Source organism: Nelumbo nucifera, chromosome 8, assembly GCF_055504915.1.
Source record: "Nelumbo nucifera cultivar China Antique chromosome 8, China Antique-T2T, whole genome shotgun sequence".
In the NCBI taxonomy this organism is placed as follows: Eukaryota; Viridiplantae; Streptophyta; class Magnoliopsida; order Proteales; family Nelumbonaceae; genus Nelumbo; species Nelumbo nucifera.
The window spans coordinates 22511950-22534807 of record NC_142656.1 but is presented as its reverse complement, the minus strand read 5'-3'; the positions used below and the strand labels follow the sequence as shown (position 1 = coordinate 22534807).

The 22858-nt window shown below is 40.1% G+C and overlaps 1 protein-coding gene across 1 annotated transcript in view; it reads right to left on the bottom strand.

Annotated features, from left to right (window-relative positions):
- Window positions 1-22858, bottom strand: part of LOC104609106 (vacuolar protein sorting-associated protein 26A) — a 42470-nt gene that overhangs the window by 675 nt on the left and 18937 nt on the right. The window contains exons 8-11 of the mRNA XM_010275328.3: window positions 9168-9234; window positions 8557-8601; window positions 329-384; window positions 42-217 (exon numbers count right to left, since the gene is read on the bottom strand). Of these exons, the coding sequence (XP_010273630.1) occupies window positions 42-217; window positions 329-384; window positions 8557-8601; window positions 9168-9234 (344 nt within the window). The remainder of the gene's footprint in view (window positions 1-41; window positions 218-328; window positions 385-8556; window positions 8602-9167; window positions 9235-22858) is intronic.

Here is a 22858-nt window from a genome sequence, read left to right as displayed (position 1 = left end):
TTGAAGCAAATTGGAATCTCAAGACATATCAACAGATATACCTCTAACTGGAGCACCATCCATCAATTCAAATTTTGCGAGGGTCTCTGTCTCAACATATGTATTAGGACCTGATCCTGTTGACTCTCGACGTCTGATCTCAAGCTCCATATTTTTTATTTTGATTCTTACAAGAAGAAAATATATTTTTCCTATGATAATATCCTTCAGATGATACCTGAACATATTTTAATCCAATTAGTAGACAAAATCTTATCTTCCAGAAAAGTGCGATGTTTTATAAAGATTAAGAATGTGAGAAAAATCGAAAAGATGAGTTTTGACTCACTTGCTTTTACTATACTCGAACTCGATGTGTAGGCAGTCTTCAATACCAACTTCCATCTATACAAGCCATGGATATCATCATACAGAATTGAAGAACTTAACAGACATGCTTTCTTCATAAAATAGGTAGAGCAAACCCAGATTTAAGATTAAGTACTCTATCCAATAAAGTTTATTAGTGCTTATTTGCTAGTCCTTCCCAAAAGCACAAGCACATGAAAGGTTCCTCTTGACAGTAAATCTGACTGAAGGTTACAGCAAAGAGAAGAGAAGAGAAGAGAAGAGGAGAGAAGAGAAGAGAAGAAGAAGTGTTGAGGCAATGGAACAGTCCTGGTGGCGCCAGCTTCATTATAATATATAGGGCGAAAAAATAAGAAGGGAAATGACCTTTGTGCCCCTACTAAGTGATTGTACAACAATAGATTAAAATAAAAAATGCTTTAATCAGCCAAACAGACCCTAACAAACATAAAATGAATTATTTTAACACTTTCGACACTCCCCCTCAAGTTGGAGCATAGATGTCAATCATGCCCAACTTGTCACACAAATTATTATGCCGCACATGATGAAGGCCTTTGGTGAAGATGTCTGCAAGTTGTTCTTCTGAGCTGACATATGGGGTGCACACTTCTCCACTTACAAGTTTCTCTCTAATAAAATGCTTGTCCACCTCAATGTGTTTCGTCCTATCATGGAGGACTGGATTAGCTACAATGTTGATAGCAGCTTTATTGTCACAATAGAGTGACATAGGGTTGCTAACTGTAAAACCCAGTTCTCCTAACAGATTTCTTATCCACATGATTTCAGCAACTCCATGAGACATAGCTCTGTATGCTTCAGCACTAGACCTAGCCACCACACTTTGCTTCTTACTTCTCCATGTGACTAGGTTTCCCCCTACAAAGGCACAATATCCACTGGTAGACTTTCGGTCATCAACTGCCCCAGCCCAACCAGCATCAGTATATACCTCCACCTTTAAATGTCCATGTTTCTGGAACAACAAACCAGCTCCAGGAAACTTCTTGAGGTATCTGAGGATCCTCTCTGCAGCTTCAAGGTGAGTTGTCTTAGGATTGTGCATGACCTGACTAAGGACACCCACTGCATAAGCAATATCAGGCCTGGTCATAGACAAATACAAGAGTTTCCCAACAAGTCTCTAAAACTTCTTCACATCTTTCAAGAACTCTCCTTGACTGTCTCCCAGATGATGGTTAGGTTCAATTGGTCTCACCCCTAGTTTGCCTGTATCTTCTAGTAGATCTAGTACATATTTCCGTTGGGAAATAAAGATGCCCTTGTGAGAGCGGGCAACTTCAATTCCAAGGAAATAACGTAAGGGGCCTAGATCTTTCACCTCAAATTGAGTGGCTAAGAACTTTTTTAGTCTCTATATTTCAGCCTCCCAATCTCCTGTGCTCACTATATCATCCACATACATAATTAGAGCAGCAATTTTCCCTTCACCTTTCTTTACAAATAGTGTGTGATCTGACTGACATTGTTTGAACCCCATCTGCTGAACTGCTGAGTGGAACTTACTAAACCAGACCCAAGGAGATTGTTTCTGCCCATATAAAGATTTTTTTAACTTGCACACTTTTTGTTCACTGCCTTTAGCACAAAAACCTGGAGGTTGGGTCATGTACGCTTTTCTAAGTCACCATTCAAAAAAGCATTTTTGATGTCTAATTGGTGAAGTTCCCAGTAAAAATTTTCCGCCAGTGAAAGGAGAATTCTGATAGAGTTCATCTTGGCTACTGGGGCAAAAGTCTCTGCATAGTCCACTCCATATACTTGTGTAAAACCTTTTGCCACCAGTCTGGCCTTGTGCCTTTCAACAGTTCCATCAGCCTTGTGTTTCATTGTGAACACCCACTTGCACCCCACTGGTTCCTTCCCTTCAGGAAGATCCACCAACTCCCAAGTGCCATTTTTGTGTAATGCATCAATCTCTTCCTTCATTGCATCTGTCCATTCAGGTTTGGATAAAGCTTCTGCCACATTCTTAGGAACGAGGATACTATCAACAGAGGAGAGGAATGCACGATATGAAGATGAAATATGATCATAGGACACAAAGTGAGAGATAGGATGGTTAGTGGTACAAGATTTAACACCCTTTCTCTTGGCAATAGGAACATCAAGATCATTATGGCAGGGGAATCAACATTGAGAGGAGCAGGCATATCAATAGAAGCAAGTGTACCTGGCTGATGGGAAGGATCAACCTCCGGTGAAGCCGATGATGCTGGTTGCACAGTGTCAGGTTCCACGGCTCTTGAACTCTGCTGGCTTTTGTGGCGGCAAGAAAGACACGGAATGGAGGAGGGTCAGGTAGAGGAGGTAGTTGAGTTTGAACCTGTTTCTCCTCAACCCTACTCTCTCCCTGAGGAGAAACCGAGAAGAAAGGTTGATTCTCAAAGAAGGACACATCTATTGAGACATAGTACTTACGAGAGATGGGATCATAGCAACGGTACCACTTCTGAGATAGAGGGTAACCAAGGAAAACACAAGGAATAGCACGAGGATCAAGTTTACCCCGAGTAGGTGACAAGTTATGAACAAAGCAACGACACCAAAAAACACGCATTGGAATGGGGAACAACGGAGCTGTAGTAAACAAAAGCTAATGTGGGGCCTTATACTCTAGTAACCGAGAGGGCATACGGTTGATGATGTACGTAGCACACAGAACAACATCCATCCAAAAGCGCTTTGGAACATTCATATGGATTAACAAGTCATGAGCTACTTCAAAAAGATGACGGTTTTTTCTTTCAGCAACACCATTTTGTTGATGTGTCCTAGCACAAGAGCTTCAGTGAAGTGATCCACTCGAAGCAAAGAATTATGTGAGATCACTATGGAAGTATTCCTTTTAATTGTCCGATTGGAAAATATGGAATTCAGTTTGGAACTGAGTGAACACCATGCGTTGAAAGTCTTTCACAATTTTAGGCACTTCCTCTCTAGATCGCATAGTGTAAACCCAGGTGTATCTAGAGTAATCATCGATCAAGGTAATGAAGTACTTATATCCAGCCTCAGGAGGTAGAGTAACAGGGCCCCAAACATCAGAATAAACAATATGAAACAGAAATTCAGATCTTTTATTTCTCAAAGGAAAAGAGCTTCTACAATGTTTACTCAATTGACATGTCTGACACTGCAACTGACTCACTGACAAAGATTCAAACAACTTTGGAAACATAACTTTTAATGACTCAAAAGAAAGATGACCAAGACGACTATGCCATAAATAGGCTTGACTCTCACTGGATGAACTCAAAGACTCTGTAGCCACAAGACCTGCTTTATTCTCCAACACATAGAGGCCATCCACCATGCTTCCTCTACCAATCGTCTTCCCCGAGGCCAAATCCTGAAACACACATGAAGACGGATAGAAAGTAACTGAACAGTTCAAGGAGTGAATAATACTACTAATGGAAAGTAGATTTATAGGTAACTTAGGAACATGTAGTACGTTAGAAAGGGTAAGGCCGAGTGGAAGAGATATGGTTCCTTGGCTGGCTATGGTGGAGAAAGAGCCATCAGCTAGTCTCACTTTATCTCTCCCAGAGAGAAGATTGTATGCCTGAAATAAATTTGACTTACCGGTCATGTGGTTTAAGGCTCCAGAGTCGATTACCCAAGGGGAATCAGAGGTACGAGATGACACATGGAAGGCAGTGGCAGTGTTACCTAAAGCAAATGCAAAAGAGGTAGAAGGAGTAGGACCAGTATCCATCTGGCGAAGAGTCCTACCATATAACTCCAAATGGTCATGGAAGGAGTTGATGATCTCTTCCTTAGGGTCAGAATTGGGATGCCTTTCTTGAGTTACCATGGGACCAATCTCTTGAGATGCCATATTAGTTGACTTGGTTTCTTGCCCTGATCAGTTGTTGACTTCTTACCCAAATCCTATGCCCATTTAGGTTTTCTATGGAGATCCCAGCAGGTATTTATGGTGTCTTGCCTTCTGGCAGTGAGTGCACCAAAGCTTACTCTTATCATCTTTTCTCTTCTGGGAGTCACCCTTCTTAGAACCACCTCCAACATTAGTATCTGAACTTCCCCGGACAACTAGAGCAACTGGCTCCCCCTCTGTAGAATTCATCACATTTCTTCTACTTTCTTCTGATTGAACCAAGGAATAAACCTCCTGAATTGATGGCAAGTCTTTATTACCCAAGATCTGCAACTTGATGGACTCATATGAAGGATTCAGCCCTAAGAGGAAGGCAAATACCCGTTGCTGAGATACAAGTGATTTGTATGCCTTTGCGTCCTCATCACACTTCCAGTTAATATTCTGATAGTGATCAAGTTCTTTCCATATCGATGTCAGATCCGAATATTACACCGAGAGACTCCTTTCTCCTTGCTTACAAGTGGACGATTCAGCTTGCAGTTGGTATATCTTGGCATAGTGTCTTTGCTCTGAATAGGTGGACTTTGCTTGTTCCCATATTTCACAAGCAGTTTCAGCCCACATAAAAGTTTTTCTCACCTGTGGCAGCATGGAAACCAAGACCCAAGACATCACCATACTATTTTCTTGGTTCCATCTATCATATTCAGCACTTTCGCACTTCGGTTCCTTCACTTTCCCATTGATGTATCCTATTTTTCCCCTAGCAGTGATGTAGAGTTTTATTCCCCTAGACCATTCAAGGTAATTCAGACCATCAAAGGGAATGACAGCCATGGGGAAACTCATATCCATTCCCCCACTTACCCCATTTTGATTTCCAGAAATCCCTGAAGTAGCAGAATTCTCAGAAGACATGGTCAACAGAATTTTTTTATCAAAAAACTTCAACTTAGGATCCCTCCTTATATCAGAACAAAAAACTCCACACACAACAAGTGATTAGTCCACCCACACTGCAATTTTTTGACTTAATTTGAGCACAAGACCACCAATTTCCAGAATAAACAAGATGACAGATCTGATTTTCAGACCTGTACGGAGTAACAGTCCCAACCTACTAGTTTTCTCAGCAGGTCTACAAGCAATAATCACAAGGGGAGATCCTCACACAAGGCGTCAAGCCAACAAGTAGAGAAAACAGGTCATACGTGACCTACAGAAGCCTTTCACAGGTACAGGATCACACGATCCAAAACAAGTAGAGGAAAAACCTCACAAGGGTGTGCCAACATTCAGTGGTTCAGATCCATTCGTTTTCCTCTTGTTACACGACCAAGGGAAGAGATGAAAAGAAAAGAAAAAAAATGGGGCGGTACCAGTTGCAGGTCTGATTCGAACAACCCAGATGTACTCCTCTGTTCCGCCCAGATTCAGCAGCTTGGAGAAGACACCTGATCGCCCAGATTCAACGGCCACGCTTTGATACCATCTTGACAGTAAATCTGATTGAAGGTTACAGCAAAGAGAAGAGAAGAGAAGAGAAGAGGAGAGAAGAGAAGAGAAGAGGAGAGAAGAGAAGAGAAGAAGGAAGAAGTGTTGAGGAAATGGAAGAGTCTTGGCGGCGTCAGCTTCATTATAATATATAGGGCAAAAAAATAAGAAGGGAAATGACCCTTGTGCCCCTACTAAGTGATAGTACAATAATAGATTAAAATAAAAAAAGCTTTAATCAGCCAAACAAACCCTAACAAACATAAAATCAATTATTTTAACACATTCAACAGTTCCAGAAGAAAAACATTCTTTTGAGAAGAAAAGACCGTTTAGAAAGTTGAAAATTTTCAAAAGTAAGTAGCAGAAATCAAAGTTCAAGAGGAGAGAAGAAGAAGAAGAAGGTGGCGGCAACTTGGGTTCAGAGAGAGATTTTCAAACGTAATCTCTTCTCTTACTCCCTTAATTCTATTTCATTAAGTTAAACTTTAGTAATTTACAGAGAAACCCCTAGTTGGGCAGAAAATTAAAAAGACATAACATAAGAAAGAATAAAGCCCAGATTAAGGCCCATTACAGCAAAGAACATAAAAGATAAAAAAGTAGAAAGCCATCGGCTAGGGTGATTTTGTCACATCCATGACGTAAATCATATGAAACAAACAAAGTAGAAAGGTTGGTCATATGATCAGAAGCACCTGAATCAATAATCCAAGGGACCTACGATTACCTAAAATGGTTGCATGATTGGCAGAAGCCCATATACCTGAATGAGCAAATGCAGAAGAGGTTGAATTTCCTGGAGGGTTAGAAGAAGAGGTCACACCCTCTAGGGAACTGATCATCCTCCCAAACTTCACATATTCTGCCTTCATAGCTGCTAACTGCTCACTAACCGTCATCTCTTTAGTTTGGTATCTGTCACTATCTGGACCAACAACAACATTGGCACTCCCTGCCTTTATATTATTAGACTTCTTCTGAAACCGAAGTGGTAGGAGCTCATGATGCAATTTCCAACACTTGTCTTTAGTGTGTTTTGGCTTTTTACAGTACTCACATATAATCTCTTTCTTCCCTTAGCTACTTGGAGTCCCTGCAACCCCCTTAGGTTTCACTCTCATATTAGCAATGATCATTTAGACTAGCCCCTTGGACCTAGACAAGCCTTCTGCTTTCTTCACTACTTACCAAGGCATATGCTTGAGACAGTGAGACACTATCCTTGGATAAATTATTTTGCTTTGTAATGTCGTACTCTAGATTTAGCCTTGTCAAGAACTCAAACACCCTGTTTCTCTCAACCAGTTTTCTGTAGGTCTCAGCATCATTAGTGGTGTCCCAGGCTACAACTTCTATCAAATCTATTTCTTGCCATAAGGACTTCAGTGTTGAGAAGTATACAACTAATGGTTTCACCCCCTGTCTCAAATTCTTCACATCACTTCTCAACTTGTAAACCTTGGCTGCATTTAATTTTTGGGAATAGGTTCCAGCAACACTATCCCAAATTTCCTTTGCTGAATTCATCTACAAATGGTGCTAACTAATCTGTGGTTGCATTGAGTTCACAAGCCATCCAATAATAGTATAATTTTCTTGCATCCACTTTTCATATGATGGATCATCTTCCGGAGGAGCCTTTTTGATCCCGGAGATAAAACCCCATTTGCCTCTACTACAAATATGAATCTTTACTGATTGTGACCAAGCCAGATAATTAGTTCCATCCAGCTTGACTGTGGTCACAACCAGTAGAGAGTCTACAGAGGCTCCCGGAACCTGTCTGGATTCAGCAACATGCTTGTTTTCAAAGTCTGAGGAGTTCATCTTCTTAAATACTTCAAAAATGACTTCAAACAACTTCGAATAACAACAAATGAAGACAGAACAAAAACTGTGTTGTAAGCCAACCTCTATGCAGCCGTACCAGTAACCTACGTCACACCTGGAAGCTGGGAGAAACAAAGAAAACTCAGCTGCTCCTTGTAGACTTCACAGAACACCAATCCGCTTGATTCGATCTTCAAGAAGAAGAATGAGAAGGCTTTCAGTCACTGAGTGCCCAGGTCAAACTCCCTGTGGGGCCCGCAATCAGATTTCTCCAGAAAATTAGGGTTTCAGGCAATAGACTTGAATCTGTCAAGGACAACAAAAACAGTCCCCTTCTCTCCAGAAACCACTAACAACTGGGCTGAAAATGGTTTCTTTAACTATTCATACGATTCAGTTCTACATACACACTATGTATGGAAAAAAGGTGAAAAAAGGGGAAAAACGAGCCTGCTCTGATACCAAGAAGAAAAACAGCCTTTTGAGAAGAAACGACTGTTTAGAAAGTTGAAAAAATTCAAAAGAAAGTAGTAGAAATCAAAGTTCAAGAGGAGAGAAGAAGAAGAAGAAGGTTGCGGCAACTTGGGTTCAGAGAGAGAGATTTTCAAACATAATCTCTTTTCTTACTCCCTTAATTCTATTTCATTAAGTTAAACTTTAGTAATTTATAGAGAAGCCCCTAGTTGGGCAAAAGATTAAAAAGACATAACATAAGAAAGAATAAAGCCCAGATTAAGGACCATTACAGCAAAGAACATAAAAAATAAAAAAGGATAAACAGCCTATGGGCCATTCGGCCCATCTTCTCTACAGTTCCAAAAGAATGTGGATCATCTTTTGAAAAGGTTAACCAAAATTTGTCAAAATGTACCAGTGCATCAACATATAAGTCCAAATAAATGAATAATGATAAAAAAGGCAAAAAAACTTTATTAGAACCATAGAAAATATTGCATACGAATAATTGTGGCCTACTCCAAGCTACAACCATAAACGATAATTCTACTGACCTTAATGCTGTTATTGATTGATGGAAGTGGTGTGAAGTTGCGAACCTGAGAGAAGAATGACATAAGATACAAAAACAATAGCTGCTTGTAGAAAATTCACACTACATAGATATTCAAGTAGCAATATAAAATCTAAAGATGCTTAAGGGGATTACATTAACATAACAATTCAAGTCACAAATCTACACCACCATCTATCTTTCTGACATGATTCTTTTATGGTTTTTGCACCCACCCTTCAATCCACAGACAGATGATCCTGAAACTTAAATTCCGTTTGCAAGCATCTTCCAACAATGCAACTACAAATAAATACATTCTCTCCATTACACCAATTCCTAAAGGGTTCACTCTCACTTCAAGCTGGGGCCCTGCTTGATCCAGGCTTATGCTACCAAGTTCAACCCAACCTTGGATCAAGTCAGACTTTTCAGGGCTAGGCCCAGCTTGCAGCCCTTAAAACCCATCCCAACTCATGTAAAATCTTGGGTAGCATGCATATGGATGGATCTCAGTTGGGCCTGCCAAAGTTCCATCTGTACTATCATTATATGACAAAAACAGTACCATAAAATGAAAACAGTCAAAGAAAAGGGTAAGACTTCAATTACCACAAAATCTTGGTATTCTACAATGTTGCTTACAAAGTTACGACTAATGGTTACTTTCAGAATATACCTGCAAGTTGGCAAGAAGAAACTTAGTTGAAATGCCAATTAGTTAATAAATATCCTGATATAAATAATGCAATCAAGAGCCAAAACCTAGAAAAACTATACCAGTACCAATTTCAAGAAAATCATTAAAAGGAAGCCTAATTAACATCTAACATAAAGTGACAATGTGACCAACTCTTAAACATTCACAGCAAAAAATGAAAGATATGTAAAATGATTGTAATAATGAGAAACCTATAAAGGCACACATTTTAGCCTGCCTATATTTAAGTAACACTAAGGACAAAAAATAAGCATAATCATCATCATATCTAAGCCTTATCCCAACATGGGATCAGGTTGGCCTACAATGCTGGAAAAAAGCTACAAAGCAATGAAGAACAGAACTTCTAGTTCATGTCTACTCTTTGTCATAGTTCCATGTAAAAGCAATTCAATTTATTCCATTTTATTTTTGTTTTCAAAGGTAAAAAGATCTTATATTAAAGGAGGGAGAAGGCCCATCGTGCAAGAAGATACTCACAAAGCTGACTTATTTTGTATATCACATTTTTATATACACTATTATCATATAAAGAACTATTCCTAATGACGTTATTCCATTGATTACTGATGATCTAGTGACACCAACAAACTCCTTGTCAATATTTGCCCGAAAGATTATAAGCCTCTCTATCTTTCCAACCACAACTTCTGATGGTACTTTCTTTGAAAAAATTCTTTGGTTATGTTCGAGCTAATAGTGACCAATATATGTATAACAGCTGGTACCAATTTCCATAGAATTTTGACTAGTCCCAAGTCTTCAAAGAGACCAGGTTGAGAAGAGTGTCCTTAGGTCAGATGTAAACCAGTCCTCAAAAATAGGTGTAAACTCAAAAAATTAGAGAGAAAAAGGAGGAAGAAAAGTAAGAGCAGCAGTACAAGAGAAGAAGATGGGGAAAAGAGGAGGAAGAAGAAGAAAGGTTCGAATAATCCTTCCCTCCCTTCTCTAATCCCTTTTACTAAAAATTAATGTTAAAATAATTACAAGTATGCCCTAAAGTGGGCGACCAGCTAGGCAGTACCATAAAGAGATTAAACAAAAAGAAATAACAGGCCCATTAGCTAGCAGCAAAATAGAAAAAATATTACGAGAGAAGATACTATGACCCATTCGGCCCAGTCTCTTTACACTCCCCCTCAAACAGAGCATAGATGTCAATCATGCCCAACTTGCTTATATAGTGTGTTATTTTTCCTCTCGGAACTCCCTTGGTCAAGATATCAGACAATTGTTCTTCTGATGTGATGAATGGCAAACACACTACTCCGGAGGAAACTCTTTCCCTTATAAAATGTCTATCAACCTCAATGTGCTTAGTTCTGTCATGTTGAACAGGATTATGTGCAATATTGATAACTGCTTGGTTGTCACAGTAGAGCATCATTGGCTTCTAATAGTCAACCCCCAATTCTTCCAAAAGGGATCGTAGCCACAGTAATTCTGGCACACCATGTGTCATTGCCCTGTATTCTGCTTCAGCTGAGGATCTAGCAATTACAGACTGTTTCTTACTTCCCAGCGACCAGGGCACAATAACCTGAGGTGGATCTCCTATCATCAATACATCCTGCCCAATCAGCATCAGTGAAAGATTCCAGCTTCATGTGTCCATGTTTGGAAAATAGAATACCCTTCCCTGGATTACCTTTCAAGTAACACAGAACCCTTTCTGCATCAGCTAAATGAGTATCTCTGGGAGAATGCATAAATTGACTAATAACACTTACTGCATAGGAAATGTTCGACCAAGTCATGCAAAGATATAACAACTTTCCAAACAGTCTCTGAAACACCCCCTTATCAGATAAAAGGTCACCATCTGTAGTAGAAAGCTTATGATCGGGATCAATAGGAGTGGAGATTGGTTTAGCTCCAAGTTTACCAGTCTAAGCAAAGAGGTCAAGGGCATATTTACGCTGAGAAGTGAAGATACCATCCTTACATCTAACAACTTCAATGCCCAAAAAATGCCGAAGATCTCCCAAATCCTTGATCTCAAATTTAGAGTTAAGAACATCTCCCCAAAATTTTATAGTAACATGGGATGCAAACAGGAGGGATCTGGCAACTTCAACCACATGTCGGTTCTTCCTTTCCGCCACTCATTCTGTTGTAGAGTGTAGGAACAAGAACTTTGATGAATAACCCCAAAAGTTTCAAGATAGGCGGAGAGGGTTTTCTCAAAATACTCCTTAGCATTATCAGAACGGAATATTTTGATCCGAGTGTTAAACTGGGTGAGGATGAGTTCATGAAAGTTTTGCACAATATCTGGTACATCATCCCTGGATTTCATGAAATAAATCCAAGTGAAACGAGAATAGTCATCAATAAAAAGGATAAAGTACCTGTAACCCCCCATAGTTGGCAAATGATATGGCCCCCACACATCAGAGTGAACATTATGGAAAGGAGAAAGAGATCTTTTATTGCTTATTGAATAAGAATGTCTACAATGCTTTGCCAGTTCACACGACTCACAATGAAGACTCAATAAAGACACTCCCTTAAACATATCTGGAAACAAATGACTCAAAGCAAAAAAAGATAGATGACCAAACCGAAAGTGACATAACAAGACTTTGTCAATAGACTCTGAGAAGATTGACTCTAAGGCAACTACATGAGTTGGTCCAAAAGCTCTATCCGGTGTGTCCAACAAGTATATTTTGTTCGCCTCATGGCCACTCCCAATCATCTTCTGAGATTGCAGGTCCTGAAAAACACAGTGAGTGGGAAAAAAGGTTATGCTACAATTCATGGATTTAGTTAAACTACTAATAGATAAAAGGTTTGTATTAAGTTTAGGGACATGAAGGACAGAGGATAAATAAAGGGTGCCAGAGGTCTTTATATCCCCTTACTAGAAATGGGAGCAAGAAACCCATCAGTAAGGGATATTTTCTCTTTACCAAAGAGGTGGTATGAGCAGAAGAGATTAGACAGGCTGGTCATATGGTCTGATGCACCGGAATCAAAAATCCAAGGGATTTTATGATTACCTGAAACTGAAGCATGATTTGCAAAATCACGAATACCTGAGTGAGCAAATGCTGATGATGATGATGTGTTGCTGGAAGAGTGAGATGAAGAAACAGTAGCTTCCAAGTGATTTAGCAGCCTCCCATACTTTTCAAAATCCGCTTTCATTGCTACCAACTGCTCAATGGTTGATTTTTCTTCACTCTCCTTATTTCCTCCTTCAAGTACTGTAGCAACATTAGTTGTCTTAGGCTTTCCTGTCTGAATGCCCTTCTTAGCATTGTTGTTATTCTTAAACCTGTCAGGAAGAAGCTCAAGATGAAGCTTCCAGCAAGTGTCCTTTGTATGCCTCGGTTTCTTGCAATATTCACATACCTGCTCCTTTATCTCAGTAGGACCCTTTGGCTTTATTCTAGCATGTGCAAAGTGTTCTATAGGTGGACTCTGTAACTGAACCTGCCGCCTACTCTCCTCACTGCTTATTATAGCGTATGCCTGGGAAAGAGTAACCTCATCTTTGGCCAGGATATTTTGCCTAATGATGTCAAACCTAGGATTGAGTCCAGTAAGAAATTCAAACACCCTATTTCTCTTCACCAACTTCCTATACATTTCAGCTTCATTCTTACTCTCCCATACAACTGTCTCTATAACATCAATTTCTTGCCATAGGGATTTCAGTATAGAATAGTAGATTGCTACACTCTTCTCCCCTTGTCTTAGGTTCTTCACGTCACTTTTCAACTTGTAGACTCTGGCTACATTCAACTTCTGTGAATAGGTCTTAGTAACACTATCCCATATGTCCTTGGCCGAAGACATCCAGAGATAATGTTGACTTATATAAGGTTGCATAGAGTTGACCAACCATCCAATGACTGTATAGTTCTCCTGCATCCATTTCTCAAATTCAGGGTCTGTCTCTTCGGGTTTCACTTTACTACCTGTGAAATACCCAAGGTTTCCTCTACTACAGACATAAATTCTTTTAGACTATGCCCAAGCAAGATAATTTGTCCCATCTAGCTTGATTGTGGTCACACCAGTCAAAATGGAATCTACCGAGCCAAGGCCAGAAACCGGCACTTGCTTAAACTCGCTTCCGTATGGCTCCATTAATCAAACGAAAATCAAAGAACCAGAAATTTGGTCTATATAAACTTACTTGAAATCAAACCAGAACCCAGATGCTTGAAAACTAGGGTTTTACTCCGTCCAACTATTGGGGAGGAAGAGAGAAGATGCAGCCGCTCCTACCAGAGCTTCCCAATCTCTTCCAAACCTGAACTGCCCTCCTTTAGGAGTCAAAAGACACCTCCCAAGCACAGAGCGCCACACCCAAAGCTTCACTTTTACCTGTACCTTCGAAAATCTCTAGTCGGCTACGGTTTTGGGCAGCAATAGAACAGCACCACTTCTTGGCAATATCCAGCCAGATTTAAACTCTCCAAACCCTCTACCAACTAGGCTAGAGATCCTTTGAGCAATAGAGAACCTACCTCTCCATACACTCTCTTAATCGAAGGGTGTATGGGAAAAGAGGAAGAAGAAAAGAAGGAAGAAAGAAACCTGCTCTGATACCAAGATGTAAACCAGTCCTCAAAAATAGGTGTAAACTCAAAAAATTAGAGAGAAAAAGGAGGTAGAAAAGTAAGAGCAGCAGTACAAGAGAAGAAGATGGGGAAAAGAGGAGGAAGAAGAAAGGTTTGAATAATCCTTCCCTTCCTTCTCTAATCCCTTTTACTAAAAATTATTGTTAAAATAACTACAAGTATGCCCTTAAGTGAGCGGCCAGCTAGGCAGTAACATAAAGAGATCAAACAAAAAGAAATAACAGGCCCATTAGCTAACAGGAAAATAGAAAAAATATTACAAGGGAAGATACTAGGACCCATTCGGCCCAGTCTCTTTACAAGGTCCTTTGGCAGTACCCATTGATTCCGAAAAAGCTTCTGGAAATGGATCCAAATACTGTAAGACTCCTTGCAGTGGATTAGTAGGTGATGTACAGATTCTGCCTCCACTCCACAACGAAACATAGATAGCCCGGTACCAAACCTTTAGATGGCATATGGTCTATGGTCAGAAGTCTGTCCAATATTGCTATCCATAGGAAGAACAGTACCTTGGATGAGATACCCATATGCTAGATCTACTTCCATTAGGGCTGCAATGGGGTTGGATATGGAGTGGATGTACCTCCATTTGAGTTCAACCTGACTGAAGTTGTTTAACATCCAAATTTGATCTGAAATCCAATCCAATATACAAAATGCTACTTCAAATTTGACTCTGTTGGATTTGTTGCAATGTTGGATTTCATTCGAATCCAATTAATACAAGCAAAAACAAAGGATATTTTCTAGAACGTATTACTGCAACAATCCATGAAATTTTAGTGAAGGCAACTACAAACTATCAGACAGAGATGGCAGAGTTTATTGGAGATCGTAAAAGGCAGGGGAGTCAAGAAATTGAAACTATTTTGTATAGATGAAAGAGATAGAAGGTAGATCATGGATGGAAGAGAAGATGATTTTGTGCTTATGACATAGGAGGCGAAGCTCTTGGCCATGGCTAGAACCCTTGAACAAGAAAGAAAGCTGACACGAAATGACTAAAGTCACCTTTTGTCAAAAAAATCAGAAAAAGCTCACACAATATTTGAACTGCTCGACACAAAGACACTTTGTCTCAATTCTTGTGTTGTAAAAAGCTAAAAGGGTGTGGGGGAATGAGTTATGGTGAGTGGCACTAAAATTCATATCGATATATAATATTATACATAATAAATTGATTTTTTCATTGGAGTCAGATTTTTGTTAGATTGGATTTGGATACACCTGAGTTTGATTTGATTATTCTCAGATGCTAATGCTATTTGCCTTGCCCCATCCAAATCCGACCTGATTATATTAATGTTGCATCCGAATTTGAGTTAATCAGCTCAGATTTCAGATCAGGCCACAGATTTTCGGAGCATGTCGACAGCCCTACTTCCGCGGGGCGTTTTCATCATTTCCCACCATCCACACCTTGTAAAAAGATTTAACTGAAAACTGACCAGACTTCTCAACCTGCTCCATCTTCTATCTTGAGCTTGCACTTGCAGACACATTTGATTCAGTTCCTAATCAAGGATACCAACCCTTTCTTTCCAGTCGTGTATGCTCTGTCAGAGTCTTGGTGTCCACACCAGCTGACCAGCCATCCTAATATCAATTTTATTTAGTTCATGGTACAGTAAGAACTAATAATATGCTTACAGGGTAAGTTGTTCACCTTTTTTCAATTCAACGTGCACTCTTACCAGTTACTATAGTAGTAAATCTACTGAACAAGTAGGTAGAACTAAAACCACATTAAGATGAGTACCATATACATATATAACCCCCTCTCCTAACCTAATTAATACAATAATAGCATGAGAACAAAAAACATGTACAGAAAGTAAACAATACTGTTGTACAGGAAGAAGAGAGAAAGGGAGAGAGGAGAGGAGAGACGAGAGGACTAAGAGCCCAAAAGGTACTGCAGGCGGCGCAGTATGTTATATTTATACTAGGGCGACAACAACTAAACATAAAGAAAAGGAAAAGTACAATAGTACCCCTGCGGTACTATACATATATAAAATAACATCTGTTAACACTCCCCCTCAAGTTGGAGCGTAGATATCAATCATGCCCAACTTGTCACATAGATCATGATGTCTTGAGTGGTGTAGTCCTTTTGTAAAGATGTCTGCAAGTTGGTCCTCAGAGCTGACATAGGGAGTACACACTTCGCCTATGATGACTTTCTCTCTGATAAAATGCTTGTCGACTTCGATGTGTTTTGTTCTATCATGTAGCACTGGGTTAGCAGCAATGTTTATGGCTGCTTTGTTGTCACAGAATAGGGTCATAGGCCTGTCCACTGGAAAACCCAACTCACTCAATAGATTCTTTATCCACATACTTTCAGCCACTCCATGAGCCATTGCTCGATATTCAGCTTCAGCACTGGATCTAACCACCACACTTTGCTTTTTACTTCTCCAGGTAATGCAGTAGCCACTGGTAGACTTTCTGTCATTTAGAGATCCAGCCCAATTTGCATCAGTATACACTTCAACTTTCAAATGCCCGTGTCTTTGAAACAACAAGCCAGCACTTGGAAACCTTTTAAGATATTGGAGGATTCTTTCTGCTGCTTCAAGATGAGTGAACATAAGTGCATGCATAAACTAGCTAAGGACACCAATAGCATAAGCAATGTCTGGGCGGGTCATAGAAAGATATAACAACCTCCCTACAAGTCTCTGAAACTGTTTCACATCCTTGATAGGTTCACCTTGGCTGTCACCTAATTTATGGTTGGGATCAATGGGAGAGTCAACTGGCTTCACTCCCATTTTTCCAGTGTCCTGGAGTAAATCTAGGACATACTTCCTTTGGGAAATGAAGATACCCTTTTTTGAGCAGGCAACTTCAATTCCAAGGAAGTATCTTGTTGGCCCTAGATCCTTTACTTCAAACTGTGTGGCAAGAAAACTCTTCAACCTCTGGATTTCATCCTTCCAGTCACCAGTGACAATTATATCATCAACATATACTATCAAAGAAGCAATTTTACCTTCTCCTCTTTTCACAAACAGTGTGTGATCAGATTGACATTGCTTGTATCCTTTCTACTGAACCGCAACATGGAATCTGCTAAACCAGGCTCTTGGTGATTGTTTCAGCCCGTATAAAGACTTTTTCAACTTGCACACCTTCTGTTCATTGCCTTGAGCCTAAAAACCAGGGGGTTGTATCATGTAAACTTCCTCTTCAAGGTCACCATTCAAGAATGCATTCTTGATATAAAGCTGATGTAGATCCCAATCAAGGTTAGCAGCAAGAGAGAATAGAACTCTAATGGAGTTCATCTTGGCAACAGGAGCAAAAGTCTCTGCATAATCAACTCCATACACTTGTGTAAACCCCTTTGCCACTAAACGAGCTTTATACCTCTCCACCGTGCCATTAGCCCTATGTTTGACAGTGAACACCCATTTACATCCAACTGGATCCTTTCCCTTAGGAAGATCTACAAGTTCCCATGTGCCATTTTAATGAAGGGCATTAATTTCTTCCTTCATGGCATCTGTCCATTCAAGTACTGAAAGAGCTTCTGCCACATTCTTAAGGATAGGGACACTGTCAATGGAAGTAAGAAATGCATGAAAAGAGGGTGAAATGTTTTCATAGGAAACAAAGTTGGAAATGGGGTGTTTAGTGGTGCACGATCTAACACCTTTCCCGTGAGCAATAAGACGGTCAAGGTCATTAGCAATAGAGGTATCAATTGTAATGGGGTCAGGGACATCATTGGGAACCAAGGTACCTGAGTGAGTATGATCCGCCCCCGAGGAGTTTGATGGCACTGAAGGTACAACTTCTAGATTCTCCACAGCTCTTGAATTTGGTTGGCCTTTGCGACGACGAAAGAAGACACGAAAAGGTGGAGGATCAGGAAGAGGAGAGAGTTGAACCAGTTTCTCCTCATTCCTACACTCCCCCTGAGGAGAAACAGGGAAAAAAGGCTCATTCTCAAAGAAAGAGACATCCATGGAAACATAGAATTTCCGAGAAACAGGATCAAAACAACGGTATCCCTTCTGAGTGAAGGAGTACCCCAGGAATATACAAGGAATAGCACGAGAATCCAATTTCGCACGAGTGGAAGACAAATTTTGGACAAAGCACCGACAACCAAATACGCGAGGAGGAATGGGAAGAAGGGGGGCCTTAGGGAAGAGAAGCTGATGTGGGGCTTTGCACTCTAACCAACGAGAGGGCATACGGTTAATGAGGTAGGTAGAACAAAGGACAGCCTCAAGCCAAAAACGTTTGGGGACATTCATATGGAGTAGTAAACCCCGGGCCACTTCAAGGAGATGTCGGTTCTTTCGTTCAACAACACCATTTTGTTGTGGTGTTCGGGCACAAGAGCTATGGTGAAGTGAACCACGTGAAGCAAAGAATTCCGTGAGATCACTATGAAAATACTCTTTCGCATTATCTGACTGAAAAATTTGGATTTCAGTTTGAAATTGGGTGAAGACCATCCGCTGAAAATCTTGGATAATTTTTGGTACTTCCCCCTGTTTCGCATGGGATATACCCAAGTATATCTAGAATAATCATCAATGATGGTAATAAAATACTTGTAACCACTCTCAAATGGAAAAATAATAGGGCCCCACACATCAGAATGAACAATGTGAAAATGAAATTCAGAGTTACTATTTTTTGGAAGAAAATGAGTTCTACAATGTTTACTCAATTGACACGTTTGACAAGAGAAATCTGAAACGGACACTGACTTAAACAGATTTGGAAACACAACTTTCAAAGACTCAAAAGATAAATGACTAAGGCGACAATGCCATAAATAAACTTGACTCTTACAGGACTAACTCTTAGACTCTGTAACATGAAGACTAGCCTTATTCTCTAGCATGTAAAGTCCATCAACCATACATCATCTACCAATCGTCCTCCCCGAGGCCAGATCCTGGATCACACGGTAAGAAGGGAAAAAGGTCACTGAGCAGTTTAAAGAATTAGTAACACTACTAACAGAGAACAAATTAATGGGAAATTTTGGAACATGTAAAACATCAGAGAGGGTAAGGCCGAGGGGAAGAGAAACGGTTCCTTGACCAGCTATGGAAGCATATGATCCATTAGCTAGTCTCACCTTGTCTCTTCCAGAAAGAAGGTGATAGGTTTGAAAGTAAGAGGACGTACCAGTCATGTGCTTTGACACTCCAGAATCAATGATCCATGGAGAGTCAAGGGTATGAGAAGCAACATGGAAAGCCGTGGCAGAGTTACCTGATGTATACGCAAATGAGGTTGAGGGAGGAGCATCCATCTGACGAATTGCTCTACCAATATAGCTCTAAATGGTCACGGAAGGAATTCATAATATCCTCCCTTGGGTCAGATCCAAATGAATGTGTTTGAGTCACAGTATGGATGGGGGGCCGATTCTCTCGAGTAGCCATGTTGTCCATAGTGTGTTTCTTTGTACCTTGTTGTCCTGACCTTTTATCCACATCTGAACTTTGCTTCTTATTCAGATCTTGAGCCCATTTCGGCTTTCCATGAAGATCCCAGCATGTATCTCGGGTGTGTCGGGGCTTCTGGCAATGAGTACACCACAATTTATCTTTGTCATCCATTTTTTTCTAATGATCTCCTTTCCTGGAAGAATTTCCTCCAGTAGTAGTAACACTCCCTTTCGCGGTCAACACAACTGCATCTCCACCAGAACTGTTCATCAAATTCCTTCTGCTTTCTTCAGATTGTACAAGAGCATAAACTTCCTGAACAGATGGAAGATCCTTAGAACCGAGGATCTGGACCCTGATAGACTCATATGTAGGGTTCAAACCATGTAAGAAAGCAAACACTCTCTGCTGGGAGACGAGTTTTTTGTACAGTTTTGCATCTTCATCACACTTCCATTCCACACTCTGGTAATGATCCAACTCCTTTCAGACAGAAGTCAAGTCAGAGTAATATACAGATAGACAACTCTCCCCCTGTTTAGACAAGATTCTGCCTGTAGTTGGTAGATTTTTGCATAGTGTCGCAGTTCCGAATATGTTGATTTTGCTTGTTCCCAGATCTCATTTTCCGTTTCAGCCCACATGAAATTCCTCCTTATTTGAGGTTGCATAGAGACTAAAAGCCAAGACATAACCATGCTGTTTTCCTAATTCCATCTATCATATTCAGCACTCCTAGAATGTGGTTCTTTTATTCTCCCATTAATATAACCTATCTTCCCCCTTGCAGTGATGTACAGCTTGATCCCTCTTTACCACTCTAAATAATTTAAACCATCAAGAGGGACAATGGCCATGGGAAAGGATAGGTCCACACCCCCACTCATTCCATTCAGCGTTGAGGAAACTCCGGATGTAGCAGAATCTTCACCACTCATGATTTCAGATTCAAAAAAAAAAAAAACAACACCCAAAAAAGAGGAACACAGCCTTAAAAGGTTGTTACAGAAGGTACCAGCCACTTCCAGACCTTCAGTCCACCAAAAAAGCTGCTGTTGCAGCACATAAACAAGGTCCTTACGACCTACAGTTTCACAGGGATCAAACGACCCCACAAAAAAGGAAAAGAAAGAGGTGCAGCTCACCTCACATCCAATCGGCAGACCTAGTACAGGTCCAGCGCAGGCACACGACCAGAAAAGAGAAGAGAGTAAAAAAAAAGGTACTTCAGTCGAACATCAGGGCAGCCGAACAGCAGATGAGAACAAAGTAAAAGAAGGTTACTTCAGTCGAACATCAGGACAGTCGAACAGCAGATGAACAACAGATGGTAACTTCTGAAAGTCTGCCACCCTCGAAACAAAGTCTTCTACATGCTGGAAGAGGAAAAGACAGACTGCACGACTTCACCATTCAGACCTGGACGTCCTACTCTGATACCATGTTGTACAGGAAGAAGAGAGAAAGGGAGAGAGGAGAGGAGAGACGAGAGGACTGAGAACCCAAAAGGTACTGCAGGTGGCGCAGTATGTTATATTTATACTAGGGCGACAACAACTAAACATAAAGAAAAGGAAAAGTACAATAGTACCCCTGCGGTACTATACATATATAAAATAACATCTGTTAACAAATACCAAACCCCGCTGACAATCAAAATATTGAGCATTTCCATGGTTTGAAATATTCTTATATCAACTGTATTCAACTAAGCCTTGACCCAACTATAGCTATATGGAGTCAGCTACATAATCTTGTTCAACCATTCCACTCTGTTCAATGCCATATCTATTGTTAAATTATGGACTCTCAAATCATGCCTCACTGCTTTAGGCCCTGTCCTTTTGGTTTGCCCTAGCTCTTTATAAACCAGTAGAAAAATGAAAGAATGGAAGAGAGAGAGGAGAAAAGAAGAAAGGTCTGGGGTCCAAAAGTAAAATGGATGGCACCCACTGTTATTATTTATAATAGAGTGAACAGCTGTACAAAATAAAAAAGGCAAAAAAGACTAAAATACTCTTTTGGAAACTAATGTTCACAGTCCAGTTTGGAGAAGATCTCAGACCAAACCAGTAAATTACGAATTGAGAAATTTCCAAACCAAACCAACCGCTTTGGCATGGAAACCAAACCAGATCAAACCATTACGGTTTGGTCCAGTTTCTAATATGGTTTGGGGACTTTGAACCATTCTATGATTCTATTGGGCTTAACCCAATTAGAAAGCCCAAATAGCTCCCCTAAAAATTAAAACTTAAAACTTTTATTTTATTATAAAATAAATAGTTCATTATATATTTATAATTTTATGCATTCAATTTATATATATTATATTATATATAATATTTATACATCATATATTCATATATTATATTTATACATTTACATTATATTATATATATAATTTCAGTTTAGGGTTTGGTTTGGTTCAGTTTTACGGTTTGAACAGTATAATGAACACCCCTAATTATAACTCAGGCATTCCAAAGTTGGGATGCTGAACCCAAATTCATAACCATTGTTACAAAGCAGCCCAGAAAAGTTTGCTCCTGTTTGATCCTTGTTTGGCTAGAACATCAGCCAGGCCATTTGCTGTTCTTGTAACCCATTGGAAGTGTGCTTCAATTTCCCTTGTAAGGCACCAAACTTCTCTCATAGCTTGCCTGTGGTTCCAGCTTCCCAAATCTCCAGTTTTCATCCAGTCTATCACTAATCTTGAATCCCCTTCCACTTCAATCTGGTGTAGTCCCATCTGTTTAGCCAGTCTCAGACCTTGCAGCAGTGCTAACACCTCAGTTCTTAATGAATCGCCCACTCCTATAGGCCCCAGAAAAAGAGCCAAAATTTTACCTTCCCTGTCTCTAAAGACTCCACCTACTCCTGAGGGCCCTGGGTTACCAAGAGAGCTGCCATCAAAATTGAAATTTATTTTTTGTTGTGTAGTGGTTGCCCAACTCTCTTGAATTGCTAGACTAGATCTTGAAGAGTTTGCTACTGAATTCCAGCCCCTGATTATATCATCCATTGTGAATTCCTTAAACAACTCATCTGATTTTACCCAATGCACTACCTTGACAGTGATGCAATCAATCAAATCCACCCTTGATTTTCTTTTTCCTTGAAATATTCTACCATTTCTTTCCTCCTAAACTGTCCATAAAACTGTGGCTCTTGTGGCTCTCCACAACATCCTTCCCCTTTTTCGGTTGTTTAAAGAAACTTGGTCCCTCTCAAGTTGGGTTATAGATGTCAATCATACCCAACAAGTTACACACTCACTATGCCACAAGGAATCAACCTCTTTAAGTGAAAACATCTGCAAGTTGCTCCTTTGTGCGCACATATGGACCACACACCTTACCTCTCCTTTTTCTATCTTTTCACGGACAAAATACTGATCAACATCAATGTGCTTGGTTTGGTCATGGAGAACAGGATTTGCAGCAATATTAGTGGCTTCTTTGTTATCACAATATAATGACATGAGGTCACTCACTGTAAAACCAAGCTCTCCTAGAAGGCTCTTAATTCGCAAGACTTCTGCCACCCCAT